Source organism: Scatophagus argus, chromosome 9 (genome assembly GCF_020382885.2).
Source record: "Scatophagus argus isolate fScaArg1 chromosome 9, fScaArg1.pri, whole genome shotgun sequence".
NCBI classification, from domain to species: Eukaryota; Metazoa; Chordata; class Actinopteri; family Scatophagidae; genus Scatophagus; species Scatophagus argus.
Genome location: NC_058501.1, coordinates 11866743 through 11885867, shown reverse-complemented (window position 1 = coordinate 11885867; position 19125 = coordinate 11866743). Strand labels below are relative to the sequence as shown.

General features: G+C 41.6%; 2 protein-coding genes across 3 annotated transcripts; one reads left to right on the top strand and one right to left on the bottom strand.

The window, feature by feature from the left end:
* Positions 1–1327: 1327 nt before the first annotated feature.
* Positions 1328–14268, top strand: cep85 (centrosomal protein 85). Of its 2 annotated transcripts, none has more exons than XM_046398444.1 (14): positions 1328–1591; positions 2583–2642; positions 2747–2878; positions 7020–7813; positions 8945–9075; positions 9320–9437; positions 9568–9753; positions 10294–10446; positions 10536–10690; positions 10804–10921; positions 11562–11612; positions 11711–11818; positions 11933–12176; positions 12275–14268. In XM_046398444.1, the coding sequence occupies exons 2-14, from the start codon at positions 2603–2605 to the stop codon at positions 12436–12438; spliced, it is 2394 nt and encodes a 797-aa protein (XP_046254400.1). In that variant the 5' UTR covers positions 1328–1591; positions 2583–2602; the 3' UTR covers positions 12439–14268. The 2 variants fall into 2 exon arrangements, with proteins under 2 accessions (XP_046254400.1, XP_046254401.1); XM_046398445.1 differs by lacking the exon at positions 1328–1591 and adding an exon at positions 1616–2380.
* ubxn11 (UBX domain protein 11) lies at positions 13647–19113 on the bottom strand. Its single transcript, XM_046398447.1, is given in 15 exon segments — positions 13647–14987; positions 15070–15219; positions 15708–15784; positions 15864–15967; positions 16051–16147; positions 16220–16297; positions 16382–16599; positions 16707–16812; positions 16897–16976; positions 17067–17118; positions 17208–17308; positions 17467–17497; positions 17499–17581; positions 18582–18622; positions 18697–19113. Coding segments are annotated over 15 exon segments (1425 nt in total). The 5' UTR covers positions 18768–19113; the 3' UTR covers positions 13647–14851.
* Positions 19114–19125: the final 12 nt, after the last annotated feature.

The following is a 19125-nucleotide window of genomic DNA, read 5'->3' as shown; positions in this document are numbered from 1 at the left end:
GGAAAATAAAAAATAAAAATAAAAACCTCACTCTATACCTTAAAGAGAATCCTTTTATTGATTTTTTTTGCAACATTCCAAGCAGAGGAAAAATCTGATCATTGCAAATTAAGAACTTAAGTGAGGCAGCTTTATGTACTGGTCACAGACAATGAGAGAATAATAAAACAATACTTCAGTTCAGTTCAGTAACTAGCCAGACAACCAAGGGATCAGAAGTATGATCTGACCATACTTCAGTGGCATGTAAGGATAAACTGGATATACTGAGTCAGGCTAAAACACAAGACGTTGTGGTGTTTATTGCGCTCATGGTGAATTTGGCAGGTGATAAAATGTATCATCAGAACAGGCAGAAGTCATCTAAATGAGAGAGATGCATTCATCAACAACAGAGTAGGGAAAAAGCATGAAAAACATATATTTATTGTTCTATTGCATGTTATCAGAGGTGGACAAATTGAAGAAGACGAATCTTTTCTATGTAATAAATGCAAGAGAAGCTGGATGTGGGACTTAAAAACACAGAGGTTTTAACGTAAATACTGAACAAAAAAGATGAAAATCTAACATGGTTTCTTCATTATAGCCTGTCTCAGTTCTTTTCAGCTGTTTCACTAAATGATAAGGCCCAAACACGTGTCCTCTGAGGCATGCCTTTCAGCATCTATGAGGCAAACATCTTGGATTAGATCTGGAGATATTTGTTGTGATGTATGATGAGTACTTAGAAATACAGCACAGAAACTCCTATTGATGATATTGGAAAAAACAAAACATTCTGTTGTTTGCACCCTATGTGTCACTGTGTGTTAGAAGTTACGTGTTACAAATCCAACTTCTGTAACAAACTGATGTCAGCATTTGTGGTATTTTCACTGCTTTGTCATCAAAAGCTGTTCTGACTGGTGTGAACCAACAACTTCATTCAAACTGAAAAGCAGAAGTGTTTAAATTGCGCCACTAGGATCAGTAGATTTTTTTTTTTAACCAAAATTATTTTCTAATGTAGTCCATTTTGTCTTACTGTGGGTTAGTGTAACATGCCAAATCTGCAACAAAAACGTCATTTTTGTAATTAACCGTATAGCTTTACCTCAATGTCAATTACTTATGTTATCTCTATAAAGATATTTCAAAGAGTTTAATAGGTTTGACCACTTACAGCAAAAGTCTCATTTTCTAGATTATTCTCAAAGAATCTTGATTGGGTTCGTTTTGTATAACTCGAGAATGAACGCTCATTTTGTTGTTGTATCAGAAGCAGCATTTCAGTGCGGGTCTTGAGTACACTGTTAGACTAGCATTTGTACTGTAGTCTTTCAAGCGAAACCACTACGGACGCATGCACCTTGCAGACAGGAAACCCTCAAACGGTTTTTCAGACAACACGAAGCGTCACTGTTCAACGGGCGGCGCTGTTACACTAAACAAGCGGCCATTGTGTCTTTGATGGGTAGTCTGCCATCAGAGGGGATCTGTGCAGTTGGCTAGCGGAACAGCAGCAGCAACGGATGGTTCAGATTCAGCTTCGGTTTTCAGCCTCAAACCGTGATTTGTGACTGCATTCTGTGTTAATGTGAAACGAAAGGTAAAGAAAGCTTTTTCGTCAGCGCCGAAGCCGAATTTAGCAAAAGTATTGTAAGGACAAGAGGTAACGGAGATTTGTAGCGTTATTGTTAACTCGAGTTACGTTAGCTAAGCAAATGGCAACGCTGTGTTAGCGGTTAGCGTTGGACGGAAGCTAGTTTGTTAGACGGAAACGGATTTGTCATGGATTAGCTAAAATGGTTATTGGTGTAGCGTATCGCAGTACAACAAAAATTAAACGTTACAGAAAGGAAATCTTAAAGCAGGTATCCCTTTACGACAGGACAGACGTGGATATATTTGATTGTCGCATTAGGCTAGCATCATATTATTCTAACAAATCAAATTCAGCCACTAGTCGCGTTTAGCTGATAGCTTGCTTTTATGAATTAGCTAGTGAATAGGATTAGTAGTTAGTTTAGAAGAGCCAGACTGCATCTCACACCGCCCTTATCCATCCGTAATCCTTATATTCGCTTGCCATAAATAATGTACGTTCCTGTAGCCTCTTAGGGATATAGATGTTTGTGTAACAGATTATGTAACGTTAAGACATGTGCTCATGTTGTTATTTTTATTGCTACCCAGAAAAGTATGTCGAGGTTGTTTCTGGCATGTTGATGGGCAGATGAGTTTGATAGGTGAGCAAATCAGTCAATAGCTAACAGCTGTTGAATTTTAGGCCTTGAACGTTGAGTTCACAAGATGCAGTGTGCAAGAAAGAGGGTTTTGTTCAGATCTGAATATTTGGTTCGTCACTAAAACCAAATTATTAAATTGTTTTCTTCAGGTAACTAATCCTTCGGAAGACTTTTTCAGATATTTGCTCATCAGTCAAACTTAACCTAGATCAAGATATTTAAAAAATATGGGCAGTGATAACTTTTACAAGTTGTTTATATACGTTAAACTAAACAAGCTTTAAATATCTCTCTGTGTGTCTGTACTTCCGTTATATGATCATTTTAATTACTTCCGCATTTCATTATCAGGTGATATTGTCTTGTTTGGCATGACGACCTCACAGAGATATATTGAATCCAAACCAGCAGGTTAGTTGACGCTCTGCACACAAAATACATAAACAGTGTGTATGTTTAGCATGTGTTGATATGCTCTTCTGTTGCCATTGTCCTGTTTCACAAATACATTTTAGCCCGGTTTGCTGACATGGAGTGGCAGACACCAGCTGTGTCAGAGAAGTTCCAAAGCCGTTTTGGCCGCCGGCCTGGAACATCGGACAGTGGGGACACTGGTCTTGGCACCTCCGCATCTGACAGCACAGAAGGTGATGACTTTTGCTTGTTCTTCCGCTGCCTGGAGCACTTTACGTAACATTGTTTTGAGTTCTGTCTGTCAGCGATGGTGCTCCAGCACTTTTGTACAGCCAGAGTTGAATGTTTAAGTGGTGGTGTGTTTATGATCCACTGTGGGTGCTCGGGAGATTTGCAAAGGTAGATTAAAGTCCCAGCCAAAAATGCCCCAGGGCTCTCTTGCACTTCTGTGGTTTTAAGGTTAATTAGACAGATGGGGTTTTGGGATGCCAGGACTGGACTGCTAAATGGTAATTGGCCCATGTATGTAGAGTGTAATGTCACATTCAAAGTGTTCTGAATATTACATATATACAGTGGTATGAAAAAGTTTGGGCACCCCTGATCATTTTCAGGATTTTCTTTTATAAATCATTGGTTGTTCGGATCAGCAATTTCAGTTAAATATATCATATAGCAGACAAACACAGTGATATTTCAGAAGTGAAATGAAGTTTATAGGATTAACAGAAAGTGTGCAACAATTACTTAAACAACATTAGGCAGGTGCATAAATTTGGGCACCCTTGTTGTTTTATTGATTTGAGTACCTTTAGCACTAATTATTGGAACACAAAGTTTGTTTGGTAAGCTCATTGACCCTTGACCTACATACACAGGTGAATCCGATCATGAGAAAGGGTATTTCAGGTGGCCAGTAGCAAGTTGTTCTCCCTTTTGCATCTTCTCTGAGGAGTGGCAACATGGGAGCCTCAAAACAACTCTCAAATGACCTGAAAACAAAGATTGTCCAACATCATGGTTTAGGGGAAGGATACAAAAAGCTGGCTCAGAGATTTAAGCTGTCAGTTTCCACTGTGAGGAACATAGTGAGGAAATGGAAGACCACAGGCGCAGTCCTAGTTAAGGCCCGGAGTGGCAGGCCAAGAAAAATCTCTGATAAGCAGAGGCGAGGAATGGTGAGAACGGTCAAACTCAACCCACAGACCAGCTCCAAAGACCTACAACATGATCTTGCTGCAGATGGTGTCACTGTGCATCGTTCAACTATTCAGCGCACTTTGCACAAGGAGATGCTGTATGGGAGAGTAATGCGGCGGAAGCCTTTTCTACGCACATGCCACAAACAGAGTCGCTTGAGGTATGCTAAAGCACATTTGGACAAGCCAGCTTCCTTTTGGAATAAGGTGCTGTGGACTGATGAATGTAAAATTGAGTTATTTGGACATAACAAGGGGCGGTGTGCATGGCGGAAGAAGAACACAGCATTCCAAGACAAACACTTGCTACCCACAGTAAAATTTGGTGGTGGTTCCATCATGCTGTGGGGCTGTGTGGCCAGTGCAGGTACTGGCAATCTTGTAAAAGTTGAAGGTCGCATGGATTCCAGTCAGTATCAGCAGATTCTTGCCAACAATGTTCAAGAATCAGTGACAAAGTTGAAGTTGCGCCGGGGCTGGATACTTCAACAAGACAACGACCCCAAACACTGCTCAAACTCTACAAAGGCATTCATGCAGAGGAACAACTACAACGTTCTGGAATGGCCATCTCAGTCCCCAGACCTGAACATTATTGAAAATCTGTGGTGTGATTTAAAGCGGGCTGTCCATGCTCGGAAACCATCAAACCTGACTGAACTGGAGATTTTTTGTAAAGAAGAATGGTCAAAAATACCTTCAACCAGACTCCAGACCCTCATTGGAAGCTATAGGAAGCGTTTAGAGGCTGTTATTTCTGCAAAAGGAGGATCTACGAAATATTGATGTCATTTTTCTGTTGGGGTGCCCAAATTTATGCACCTGCCTAATGTTGTTTAAGTAATTATTGCACACTTTCTGTTAATCCTATAAACTTCATTTCACTTCTGAAATATCACTGTGTTTGTCTGCTATATGATATATTTAACTGAAATTGCTGATCCGAACAACCAATAATTTATAAAGGAAAATCCTGAAAATGATCAGGGGTGCCCAAACTTTTTCATACCACTGTATATTGTATGTGTTCATATATATATTAAAACACACACACACCCCACTGGAGATGTGTGTATCTAGTATATTTATCTATCCATACACTGACTGGAAAAAATAACAGACAGGCATCAGCAGAAAGATTCCATGCAGTGGTCAGCTGGGGTTGGATGGTCCCAGTACAACAGGAAACACGACAAAATAATAGGCTGGAAAATTATCAGAAGTTTATCAACACTGTGGGAGTTAAACTTCAGAAAGTTGGTATTCATGGCAGGACCGCCTATTGGAAACTTCATAACGAGTGCAAACAGGTCAATGTGTTTTTGCACTATACACTCTATGTGTGTTGGCTTCTCTGCGGGTGTCCTTTGACTTTAACACATAATGTCTTTTGTCAGGTGTTAAACCCAGTAGGGGATCTTTAATGGGTGACACCTTTTTCCTGAAACTTCCTGTATGGTCTGTTGTTAGGATACATTCCCTCTCTAGTTGTTCTCTTTTTATGGATTTTTTATGAATGTAACTACTTCTTACAGCCTGACTTATTTTAATTAAAACTGGTGAACATGCTAGTGGTGCTGGCACAGCTTTATCCTGGTCCTTAAACTGACAGGCGTGCCTAACAACATGACAATTAGCCCCAAATTTAGTCACAATAATAGCCTGTTGTAAATATACAGTATAGCATACTTGGAGTGTTAATTAAACAGTATTAGAATGCCATTTAGAAAGCAGAAAGAAGGAACGTTGATTTTTAGTTTTAGTTTGTGAGTGTGTTTATCAAAGAATGCTGTTTTTAGGCTTCAGGTAATTGATATGATGTTATATACTTTCTAAAGGCAGGAATGTCTTTGAGCAAATATCCTTCTTACAGTTTAGTTCAAACTTGTTCTAGCCAGTCATGAATCAGTGGAGCCTGGAGGCAGCTTTTATATTTGAAGCTTTACCCTCCTGAAAGCTTGGAGTTGTTTCCATAATAGTATAACTTTTTGTTAAACTAATTATTATATTCCCTTGTGATTGTGAAGAGTGGCCAATTTAACGAACTTGTGGTTCAAACTGAGCAGACCATTCAGTCTTTGAGTTCGGGTGTACACGTGTGTGTGTGATGTTTGTTACAGTGGGAGGAGGCAAGGTGCTTAAATAAGCGGCACCCACAGATCACTCTGTAACTTGAGAGGTGGGCTATAAATACCCCTAACCTTTCCTGTGTAGGTCTGTTTGTGTGCGTTTGCTCAGAGCTTGATACAGGCTGGTACTTTGGCCATTGGAGGACAATACTGCTTTGGGCACAGGGTCTACCTGCTGTGACGCTGTTAGTCTTAGCTTCAGAGGTTGATTTGGTACTGTCCAGAAATGCACAAGACAGGCTGTTTCGATTTAAAGCATTCTGCTTCTCAGCTCACCTCAGTTCAGCTTTAGAGAAAATGCCACAGCTAATAACATGTTTGTTGCGTTGGAGTGAATGCCCCATTTGCAGACTTCAACAGGTCTCTCAGGTTAGTAATGCTGTCGAAATAAGAGTTATGTAACTTTGAACTGTGTTGGGACTTGTGGAGATTTCTACAGGTTGGTAGCAGTGATCTTTGCTCTTTTCCAGAAGTTCTTTGTGAGCATAATGTGATCTTTGAGGTTTCCAAATGAACCCAGTTAACGTTTTACGCATGTTTTAATGGAATGTATTGGGTGTGTACTCTGTAGAGTAATCTGATAGTGTTGTTAAGGGAATAATTACAAGGGTTTCTGCTAATTAGAAACGAAGACTCTTTAGTGAGCAGGTCTGTCTTAACAGAATAATTGTCTTACATATACATTCTGTGTCATAGCAACTAACACAAGGTTTGTCAGACCTCTAAAGCAACATATTGTTTTTGTTAATCATCTAATCCAGAGCTTTTATTCTGTGTTTTGGTTTAAGTCTATTATAAGCCTATTCCCTGGGTTGAGTCAGTCAGAACCAGTTAATTCTTTCAGTGGTGACACCTCATCATCAAAGTAGGCCACCCATAAACCCTGGTGCATCTACTTTACATCACTGACTGAAAATAGAGAAAATGACCTGCGGTGTTGCTCTAGATATTCTGCATTCTGATTTAATGAGGTCTGTGTGTTCAGTTGTGATGGAATAACACCTAATGCAATTTCTAATGACTCTTTCTTCTTGTACTCTTTAAAGACTTCTGCAGTTCCAGCAGCAGCCCTCCTTTCCAACCCATCCGCAGTCAGATTCCCATACCCACTGCACATGTCATGCCATCCACGGCCGGAGCCCCGGCCTCTAAGCCCCGGTCATGTGTCCAGGAGGATTCCCTGTCCTCTCTTGAGGGTCACAGGTCTTCCTCTGGCTCCAGAACCCCAAGTGGCTCCACATCAAAGTCTTCCTCTCTCTCCAAATCAGCATCTTCGCCCAACTTGGATGCTCAGACTGGTGTCGGGGGTGATCTTGCAGCACAAAAGCCAGACTGCTTGAGCCGCTACCGCAGTCTTGTGAATGGGCTGGACCACTCACTTTTCCCCTCAGATCACACGCGGGTGGATGAGGGCCAGAGGTTTGACACTCCTGCTGTGGAGCCCACACTAAATCAGTCAGCCCTGCTTGGGGGGTTATGCCCTGATGTCAGACTCCGATTACAGACGACCGGGATTAGGGACGCCTCAGACTGTGTCTCTGAGTCCTACAGAGGAGGCATGGAGCACAGCTATAAAGTTCTGCCTGAAGCCAGGGCTGGGGTTCCCGGCACACCAGAAACCTCTAATCAGAGGAGTAGTCAGTCTGGTGGAGGCGGATCCACTGGAGTTTATGCAAACCCTCTCAGCCTGCAGACACAGGCTCTGCTGAGAGAGCACGCAGGCTCCAAGGGTTATGAGCCATTGCGGCAGGACAGATGTAGTGAAATGTCCAGCTGGCAGCAACAACAGCAACATAAGCAGCAACTGGAGAGTTTACGCCTGCAAGTGGAACAGATGCAGGTAAGCATTTACCCTAAATAGAACATTACACTACACTTGAAATAAAGAAACTCAAATCTCGAAGAGTGTATAGTTTTTTCTCTTTGCTGCTATGAATATGGTGAGGGGGAGTTTCTAAGGAAAACACAGGGCATTTAAGGTGCATACGTGCTGAAGTCCTTGGTTTTTGGGGACATTTGAAATTTGGTTCCTGACACATATATAGGTCAACACTGGAAAAATAATGTTCCACTGAATAAAGCCTGAAGCCATACAGACACCCTGTCCTATTTTATAGTATGACTTGTCAAGTCAATCAGCAAAATCAAAACCACAAGAACTTCAATGTGATTTGTGGTGTCAGGTTAATGTTGGGTTACACGGCTTGTTACAGCTTCCTTTTTACAGTCTGTAAAAAGCTGTCAGAATGTTTCAACTGTTGTACAGCAGCTGAGACTGAGCAGAACATTTAAATGAAAAGTCCTGTTGGACTCAGAGGTTTTCACTGTATGAAGACATTTCTTGCAAGTTTTACGATTGGTGATCATTCAAACTTTGCCTCAAACTAAATGATTAGCTGTTAAAGTTGTGATTTGAGGAGGGGAGGAATCCATTCTGTCATTCATGCATTCAATCATTTATTCATTTATTCATTCATGGTGCTGAAAATGTTCTTCTGGGCGCTGATATTTGCCAGTGCTTTCAGTATGTGTTGAAAGAAAGACTTTAAATAGCCGCTGAGGTGGAATTACATTCTATTCTAAAGAAAGAGATTGACACCGCTTGATGCTCCTCAAGTTTTACTCCTCTTTCATTTGAAACTGACGGCATTGTTACGTCATAGTATCTGTTACTCTATTGTAAGATGACTGCTGTGATGTAGGAATAGTTTGATCAGCTGTCAGTCCAAGAAGCACTGGGGCTCTTTTCTGAGCTCTTCACATTTTGTTCTGTGTGATGACTATTTGTTTTTGTATTTCTTTCAACACCTGTATTGCTTGCAATGAACAGTACACTGTACTATGCAGAGATAAAATGGTAGGATATCAGCTGTGCACACATTTAATTTATTTTTAAGGGTTAAAATTGGGCCTGTATTCTTTTTGTATCTCTTATCATTACATATTTTCACATGTTGTTTTTTTGCTGCAGTTGATGAGTGCTGGAGTGAGTCAGTACCCATCCCTGTACTCAACACCCACTCACTCAGAGTCTGGCAAATGGGATGCTTTGGTCAAAGCCAGTGAGAGTCTCCTAAAGGAGAAGGAGCTTATCATTGAGAGGCAAGTATTACTAATACTTTAACTATTCGTGTAGAGCAGTATGAAATCTTTATATCCTTGACTCGATACCGTGGTATTGTACAGATTAGCCTTTATTAAAGAACACATTTTCGTTACACAAAGTATTCAAGAATTGATTGATTTAAAGGATTTGATATGTTAGAAGTTGTTTTTTTTTTCCACAATGTTGCTGACTTTATTGTTGTTTTTGTGCTGATGATGTTTGGACCTGGTTGTGGTTCAGACAAAAGCAGCACATGGCCCAGCTGGAGCAACGTCTGAGGGAAAGCGAGCTGCAAGTCCATGGAGCCCTCCTGGGCCGTGGAGCTTCTTATGGGGATATGTGCATGCTGCGGCTACAGGTGGGTGAGAACACAAACTAGCTCCCACAAACAACACTGAGAACCCTGTGTTGTAGTGTCACCCTCCTTGCAAACTATTTACCCTCAAGAACCTTCATTGAAAGTTTGGCATCACATGGTGGCTTTACAGGAAGCTCAGAGGGAGAATGCCTTCCTGAGGGCGCAGTTTGCTGAACGCACTGACTGTGCTGCCCTGGAAAAGGCAGAGGCAGAGCACAGGCTGGGGGCAGTCGAGGCTGAGACGCGCCGACTAACTGAGAGCCTGAAGGAGACCTGTGAGAGACACGCAGAGGAGATGAAGAAACAGGAAGAGAGGGTTTGTGCTTGCCTAACACATCCTGCTGACATGTAGTGTTGCAAGAAATGGTAACATGAAAGCATTCTGTGTCACTGTTCTTTGTTTTTTAGTTTATTGGCATTAATTGGTTGGGAACAGCATATAAAATTTCTGTACTTTTTTCATCTTTGTAATGAAGAGAAGTTAAAAAACTGTCCTTTTTTGCCTCAGTAGCTCCTTACAACTGATGCTATAGAAACAAAAAACGATACAGGAAGCTTTACTCACCCCACAGGAATTGAGATACTGTTGATAAAATCACTGTTAAACTCAGAACATAGATAGATCCAGCGTGTTGCATATAGCTGTAGGATCTGCAAGTTCATTTCTTCATTTCCATACACGCAGCTTAAAGAAAGGTGCTAAAACAGCTTCTCTGAGGCTGACGTGATGATGTTTGTGATACATTCTCTCCTTGAGTTTTCTCACTCGCTATGAGTCGTGCATTGGGTGTAGCACCTGTCACTTGTTTTGTTTTGAGGATATTATCCCACTTACCACATTTGCCTATTTGTGCAGATTCGCAGTCGAGACAAGCACATCAACAACCTGAAGAAGAAGTGTCAGAAGGAGTCTGAGCTGAAGAGAGAGAACCAGCAGCGTATTGAGACTCTGGAGCGCTATTTAGCTGACCTGCCCACCTTGGAGGACTACCAGAGCCAGAACAAGCAGGTTGGGACAGCTTCATCTGCTTTTACTGGATCTGCTGTGATTTACGTGTGTAAATCATTAAACCTGGACATGTTTGTGTTTTACATCAGCTTCTAGAAGCTGAACAGCAGGTGGCTCAGCTCCAGGAGAAAGTACGAGAATTAGAGGTCAGCCTGGAGACGACGCAATCGCAACTACGTGAAAAAGACGCACATTTGGAGGAACAGAAACGCAGGGAAAGAGACCTGCTGACCACCATTACTGAGTATGCACACACACAGTTCCACAACAATGTGCCATCTTCTCAGGGGCGTGCTACTTCAAACAGTAATAACTCTGCATAATGTATGTTCTGTGCTTTATTTCTGTCTTAATCAGTATGCAGCAGCGGGTACAGCAGGGCCTTGAGGATGGAGCCAGACTGCCTTCCCTGGATATCGAGAAGCTCAGAGGAGAGAACAACACTCTGAGAGAAGAGCAGCAGAGACTCAAAAAGGTCTGTTGTTATTTGTCTGTTTTGCGTTTGCTCCTCAAAAGCTCTCTGCTTTCATTCATGACGTACAGTGGGTGTACACCTGGGATCGAGGCACATTATCACTAAATGCAGTATTAATATAGTAGTTGTACCCCACATGTTGGGCTGGAAAGTGTAACATTCTAATGAGGCTTCATGATCTGTTTGTGAGTATTGTCATTTTAGGTCTCTTCATTGCCCGTACAGAAGTGTACGGTAGTGAATTGGTTTGAATATACTTGTTGATCTGTTTGAGGAAGATTAGAGGAAGTGTGTTGCCAGTTAACATTTAACTAGTGAGAAGTGTTTATTTCTCTGGAATTAAGTTTCTGTATGTTGGGATTAAAACAGCAAACCAGTCGTCAAGAGTAGAACACTTTCTTAATCTTGGATGTTTGTTTGGGGTGTAACTACCCTTTTTTAAATTATTTATTTATTTATTTATTTATTTTTTTTAAATGTCCAATATATAATGTTTACCATGTTTATATTTTGCTGCTGTGTGCTTCACCTACCGACAGGGGGAAGAGCTGTAGTTTGATATCAAGATTAAAGAAAAAGTATTTTATTATTGCTTTCTGCTCAAGTATGTAGTTTTAAAGCTCAGTTCCTCTTTTGGCAGGTCATTGAGAAGCAACACCGAATGATGGAACAGCTTGGCTCCCAGATCCAGGTGTTTATCCCTTCACAATTAGTCTCTCGTTTGTGTGCTTTCTGTCCTGGTTTATGATCTCTTAACATTTGGGACTCATTAACTGTTTGTGTTTTTAGGCTTTGGAGGAGCAGATAGTTCAGGAGGAGAGCAGCTCTCAGGCTCTCAGAGAAGAGGTGCTGTCCAAAGAGCAGAATGTGTTAGAGCTCCACACAGCCATGAAAGAGGTGAGATAGACTTAACTGTTTCTTCGTACGATAAGTGGAGAACCAAAGCTTTAATAAACCTGGTTATAAATTGCCTGACACTGGCGTATGTCGATGCTGACTACTGTGTTTCAGCTGTCAGCCCAGAACCAAGAACTGATGGAGCAGAATCTGACCCTGCAGGAGCAAATGAGCGACCAAGAGCCGAGGAGCACTAGCCAGGCTTCCTCTGCCCTGCAGCCGGCCGGGGCTCGTCTCACACAGAGGCTGCATATGGAGATCGCTTCCTGCCTCAGTGACCTGCGCTCATTGTGCAGCATTCTGACCCAGAGAGCTCAGGGGCAGGACCCCAACCTCTCCCTGCTGCTTGGCCTCACGTGTAAGCACTATTTGATTCCTGCTGTTCACAGGCGCATCGCTTTAAACGTAATACATTGTTTACACAATATGAATAAGAGTCGTGTTTTGTTTCTCCAGCACCACCACAGGTGACGGAGCAGGAAGAGGACTGGATGAGTCCAGAGGTGCTGCAGAAGAAGCTGGTTGAAGCTCAACAGCTCCGTAGAGATGTAGAGGAGCTACGCAATGTGATCCTGGACCGTTATGCGCAGGATATGGGAGAAAACTGCATCACTCAATAACATCAGCACCCACTTGATGTAAGGAATTTGCGTAACCCCACTTCACCTGCGTAGCATCTAAAACAGGCTCGTCTATCAGATACTGAATGTCAGAAAGAGGACTGGATTTTAATATTCTTAAAATGAGGACAGAGGAAAACCCAAATGGTTTAGCTTCTCCTTCTTTTAACTGACTGAACGTTGGTTCACAAGCCTGCCTGTAGCTCAGAGCCCTCCCTCCCTTCCCCCCCTGGTGAGTTCATCTATTTCAGTCCAAGGGCTAACAGAAAATAACTTACCTCTAATACTTGATCCTTAAGCATTGTTTGTTTGTGTGTGCGTGTATGTGTATGGGTGTTTTTTGGTTTTTTTATAATGTTGACATGAATACTGTCAGTTACCAAACAGTCTTATACTTTTTGTTCCACTCCAGTAGATAAATATTTGTGTAGAAGTCCCACAAATATAATTTATTTAATTCTTAATTTCACTCTCGAGGGGAATTATTCAAGAAGTGGTTGACAATCAACTGAAACTATTTTAATCTGTGCTTTTAACTGAATTCACAAGGAACATGTTACTAACATGCCATTATTTAAAATGGTGAATACTGTAACATTGGACTCTGCTGTGAGGTATAGGACTTGACAACCGAAGGGTTTAATACCAAATCAGCTTCTCGCACCAACTGGCCTGCAGCAGCAGCTTTATTACCAAAGAAACTCCGGTCAGAGCAGTTGTGCAAGTCTGTGAATGTCTGTGAATGCTTCTCTCTGCTGCAGGCCTCATTCTGAATGAATACCCACACCATGTGCCTTTCTGTCGCATTTGCAGCCACAATGCTAATTCATTTTTAGACCAACCACAAAGGGCTGTTTGCAGCAGACTCTTCCAATATGACCTTCCACTCATTGTATCAACCAGTAGGATAGTCTATACATTCCCTGACTCTGAATGTAACAGATAATTTTGGGCCATGTCACAGAGTGTGTGGAGGCCCCCTACACTGTTTTTTTTTTTTTTTCTTCTCCCTGGTAGATACGTCAACTTAGTTGAAACTCTTGAGTCTGTGTGATGTATGTTGAATCTGCTCCATGTAGATCTTCACAGTATACTGTACATTTCAGGTTGATAACAGCTGACTCGCGTTCGACAGTATTAATCATCAGTATTATTTATTTATTTTCTTTGTTTGCATTGACAACTCAGCGAGTCCTCCTAACGTGTTGCTGTAACAGTGTGCTAATGTGTTTAAGCAAACTTGGCATCTACAATGTGTAAAGGTCCCATGAAGTGGCTTTTTTAGTACTCTGCTCCTGTGATTTGAGGTGTGTTGTATTAGATAAGAAGTTGGCGCTGGTTTTAATGTCGGGATGGACAAAGACTGGCAGCAGTCATTGATGATCCTTCACCTTGTACAGGTGGAAGTGGGACAAGTTTTAATCCCACAGGATGTTATGAGGGGTTGGCTGGATCACCCCGAAATCACCAATAACTTTGTACTGGATGAAATTTTATATTCGCCCTGAGTGCAGGAGAAGCCATTTAAAGGAAAAAATAACTAGACACTTTACAGGAATAGAAAGGCATTTTAATACAAAAATATGCAACAATGACATTTTTGGACAAAAATTGTACACAACAACCCACCCAGGGACACACAAGCCATTTTCCATTTCATGGGACCTTTTTGGAAAACTAAATTAGCACAAGATTTATCTTTGGAAAGTCAGGCTCCGCATGCCTTAACATCTCAAATGTTTTTGCAAAAGGGAAAAAGATGTTTATATTTTCATACTTTTGTCCTTGTTTGTATTTGCATATTTTAGAAATAAAGATTTTCAAAATGTTTGTTGTATTTTATTCCATGTTGATTTCTTTTGCTTGATTGTGAACTGCAGTATTTTCATCTCTTCTGAGCAGAAATCCACAAATACCAACTTTCAATTGATAAAATTCTCTTTATTTCATCAGTGTCCATAAAATGTTGTGTGTCTGCCATCAGTCACATTCATCCAGTCAGTCACAGTGGACCACTAACCAATCCCTGTCCTTGAGGTAAGTATCATAAAAAATAATGATCCCAGTTTCATGTAATTAAATGGACAACTTAGAGTTTTAACATCTGGGGGGGAAAGAGAATTGTCATTGGATCAGTAGTATGAGTATCTATCAGTCTTTTCTCAGTGGGAAAACCACAGGTGTGAGTAATAAAATCAGTGAAGGCTGAATTCCCTTTACCTGCTTCAGTTTCAGAGTCCTGGTACTGTGCATGTTGGCTCACTGTCAGGACTTCCTGTAGTACACTTACACATGTAACAGAGCCATTGATGGTATTATTAGCACCTTTGGTACAAAGACAACTCAAAAAGGCTGATTGGAAAAAATATGTAGTTATAACCCTCTACAACTTTATAGTATTGGCGTCAGTCAGTCACTGAGGGCATTTCCTCCTCAGCAGCAGCGTAGCGTTAGCCATCAGTCCACATGACTGGAGGGTCTGGCGGTCGTCATCGTAGCAGCGCTGTGGGTACGCGCTGATGATGTCGTAAGTAGAGTGACCAGCCCCTCTGCAATGCAAGAAATACAAACAACCAGCGTCAAGTGATGTAAAGACAGACATTTGGTCAGTGCAGGAGGACGCGGTCTCACCTGTGTTTGTCCAGACACTGCCGCAGGTGGCCGATTGTTTCTGTGGAGTGCATTTTCAGTATGAAAGAGCGGTTTCCATCCTCTGACTTCATTTTGAGCGTGATGACATCACGGGCCGACGCCGGCCGGTCCGGGCCGACCATCTGCAGTCTATAAGGCGTAGACATGTTTGATCAAGACGCAGACTGGCCTGAGGCTCCTTTAGGAGGTCAGATCTGAATCCTACATCCCATCACAAGCTAACAAGTGACCTGCCCTATTTTTTCCAGACCAGTGCATACAGTAATCTCCACAATCTTGACAATCAGGCGCCGTGACCACATCAGCATCTTAATCATGCAGCGTGTCAGTGGAGCTAGTAATTCCTTTAACCACATAAACCCTGATTTTCCTCGTAACTTCTACATGGTTGTAAAGCTAGAAAAGACATGACAACATCATAAGTACAGTTTGCTTGTATCCTACACTGAGTGAGTTACCAAGAACAAAATGCAATACTATCCTTTCCTGTGCTTCATAAGTTCAGCCTGACATATTTTGTCTAATCATCCTCGACAATTTAATACACATTTCCACTGTGAAGTCAGTTAATTGTCCGTTTAGGAAACAAAGCTGTGCACTACACAATATTTTTATACCTGTCTTTCATTGCTCGCAGTGCAGGTGTGTCTATGAGGATCGCCAAATTGCTGCTCTGGACATCGGATGAGCCCTGCTGAAAGCACTTGTTAAATAATGATCATACTGTAGTGAGTGCACATTGAGCAAAAGCACAGACAGGAAAGACTCCTCACCTGCAGGGTATCCCTCACCGACTCCCTGATATCAATCACACGGCCAGCCTTTACTACCACTTTTGGTAAACTCCTCAGGAACTGATCCACGCTCAACTTGTTGCCTGGAAACAGAAGAAAACATGAGAATTACAATGAAGACTGGAGACCCATGATAGTATCACTGTGATGTTTGCAGGACCATGACCAGATTCATTGTTTTCCCCACAAACAGCCTGTCCTTCACCGGGAAATTTATTCCACGGTTCCCCGAAGACAAATTCCTCATCTCGCCTGTCGTGAACCTGCACGAGAAATTTTGGTTAGTGGCAGAAGTGCACAATTACACATTTGCTCACAGACAAACAGAAACTCACCTCAAAAGGCACACCATCTGGAAATCTCTCTTGGAGCTCAATGGGAAAATACCCATCCATAAGATCTTGCATGCAACGCTGCCAAGAGCAAAGCAAGAGGGTTTGAACCAGCAAGGGATCCAGTTTAAAGGATTACATGCTGTGGATTTTTAGCAAGCCGACCTGGGTGCTCTCCTCCTCATACGAGCGGAAAGGACCATCAAACATGACAATCCCATTCCTGTAGAGACTCAGCTGGACAGGATCCTTTTTTGCGAACTGCGCACCTGTGGTTGTCGATCGCACAAAACACTCTCCCTCCCCTGCGAGGACGTTCAGCTCCCTGATCCTCTGCAGCACAAGGTCAAAGTTCATGTGGAAGCCCCCAGCCTTGGAGACACCTGCACAGGAAAAATACCCGGCATGTCAGGAGTCATTTTTGGAAGGTAACATAAATGCGTTCAGGGGAAGCTTGGAGCATGTAGAGATGACAGCAGATGGAAACTACCTGGCTGACAGAGGCCTCTCTCTATGTTATGTGGCTGCTCACTTTCATCTGAGTCACTGCCTCCTCCATCTCCCACCCAGATCAAACCATAGTCATTTAGAAAGTTCTGCAAGATATGAAGGAACAGAATTCAGTGTGGGTCAACCATAACATTAACATATCAGTGAAGTGTTTAATTAAACTGACCTACCTCCATTTCATATACTTGACTCTGCAGTTGTTGGCACCTTCGTTCAAGTTCCTCTCTGCCACTCAGGTCATGTGTATGCTCTAATCCTCCCACACACAGGAAAGATACAACCCAAGTCAAACCTTTTATCTGGAAACATATGGCATATATCAAATGTCTGTAAATGTTACCGGATTCTTTCAGGAGCTTCAGTTTCTCCTCCAAGACTCCAATCCTTTTATCCTTCAGAGGAAAATTCAAAGTGAGTTTGAAGCGTTTTTGTTATTTATCTGAAGGAGTGTGTGTGTGTGTGTGCGTGTGTGTGTGTTCACCTTCTGCTCAATCTCCTGTGCTTGGCTCCTCACTGTTTTCTCCAGCAGGGTCACCCGCTGCATCATGGCGGACATTAGCTCAAAGTCGCTTGGTGGAGCACCTGAATATCGGGGTGTTAAAGTACATAAAGTACTTTTCGCTCTTAATTGTAAATAAATCAACTGTGATTAGATTTAGGTTAGATTTTAAGTCTGTTCAACAATAAATAAAAAAAGATCTACTTTGCTTTGGAAAGACAGACTTTGCATGAACTTCTACCTTTCTTTAATGGGGCTTTTGACTTGGAGTGAAGTGGAGGCCTGACATCCTGGTGTGTGAGAGGTCAGAGGAGGATCAGAGGATTCAGTACCATCAGTCAATCCTGCCCGAAATTCTGAAAACCACAGAAAAATGTTAAAGCCAACAGAAGATCTTCTTCATATTTTACCTGTTATGGGGAGCAGTTTGTCAGAGCCAGTGGTGGAATGTGACAAAGTACATTTAGCCCATTGCTGTTCTGTATTTCAGTAGATATCCAAGGATCAAGGTAATTTATTTGCCCTTGTGCAATACTGGGTTGCACAATGACATGAAAGTTTGTTAAAGCCTCATTCTACACATAAAGAACTTACACACGGTTAGAACAGAATAGGATACAAAATAAAACATGTACAATTATTTGAATATGCACATACTGTATACACCCAGAAAATAAATCTGTCGTGCATTTATTATTTCACTTTATTTTAATTTGAGGCACTTGTACAGTACTTTACTAGACTACTACCTTCTCAGCCTCCACTTCAATACATTTTAAAGGAAATTACTGTTTAGTCCAGTCCAGCTATTTGACAGTAACCTTACACACTGAGATTTAAGAAACGTAACATATGAAGAGCCATGATGCTTTGTTATGTGTGTTACTGTGAAGGTAGTAATTGTGACAGCATTTCTCACAATTTTCTGCAGTTTTACAAACCAAACAATAAGCTGCTGATTACATCAATATCAGATGTAATCATTAGTCGCAGCCACATAAAACAGGTACAGATTATCTCCACCTCAACCCTAACTATTACCTAGGGTTGTAACAAACAATTATTCTCAGCTTGTTAACTGTTTAATCAAACAGTTCATAAAAAGTTAAAAAGAACTGTGAAAACCTGAAGTCTTCAGATTGCTTCTTTTGTCCAACCAGCAGTCAGAAACCCAAAAACTTTTCATTTACTGTCACAACTGACCAAGAAATCCCCACATTAAAGAGGCTGGAACCAGCAAATATTTGTCTTTTTTCTGAAAGATTTAACTGATTATCAACATAGTTGAATAATAATTTTCTTTTGATCAACTAATCGAGTAATCACTAAATCATTGTACTTCTAATAACAACATACCTTTTAACAGATCCCTCCTGAAAGGCACATTTTGGCTGTCCCTGCAGGTCAAAGACATATTAAAGTGCATGTCCCTGTCCAGTAAAGTTTCAGTATTTCCCAGTGACTAACCTACCGCTGCTCGTTCAGAGGGTCCTGCAGGGGAAGCCGCTTTGTCTTTTTCAGCATTGACAAAGGTGAGCTCATTTTACCTGAGACAAGATGGGCACCGCAAGTAAACTCAAGTAAACCGATACCTATAGGTCTGTTCGGAGGGATTTCCTGTGTTTCTTTCAGTTTGTTTGGAGTCTGTTGCCATTAGCAACGCAGAGGGATCCGGTTGATCTAGTGGAATAATGGCTGCGTGGTTCCTATTTCTGCCGCAAGAGGCCGCTGTTTCCCTGTCTGTCAATCGTTATGTGACCTATGCACTGGTCCTGTTTTGTTTTTATAACTGGCATGTGACTGTTTTTTACTTTGTCTCTCTCTTTTTGGTTTGTTTATTGCAAGAAATAATGTTTAAAAAAATCATGAAAAAAGATCTTTAAACGGGATCAACTGAAAT

Bases quoted from the DNA above. Each gene is read 5' to 3' on its own strand.
- cep85 (XM_046398444.1), top strand. From the start codon at position 2,603: ATGACGACCTCACAGAGATATATTGAATCCAAACCAGCAG. The intron at 7,814-8,944 runs GTAAGCATTTAC...TTTTTGCTGCAG, and splicing joins TGCAAGTGGAACAGATGCAG to TTGATGAGTGCTGGAGTGAG. The intron at 9,438-9,567 runs GTGGGTGAGAAC...GTGGCTTTACAG, and splicing joins TGTGCATGCTGCGGCTACAG to GAAGCTCAGAGGGAGAATGC.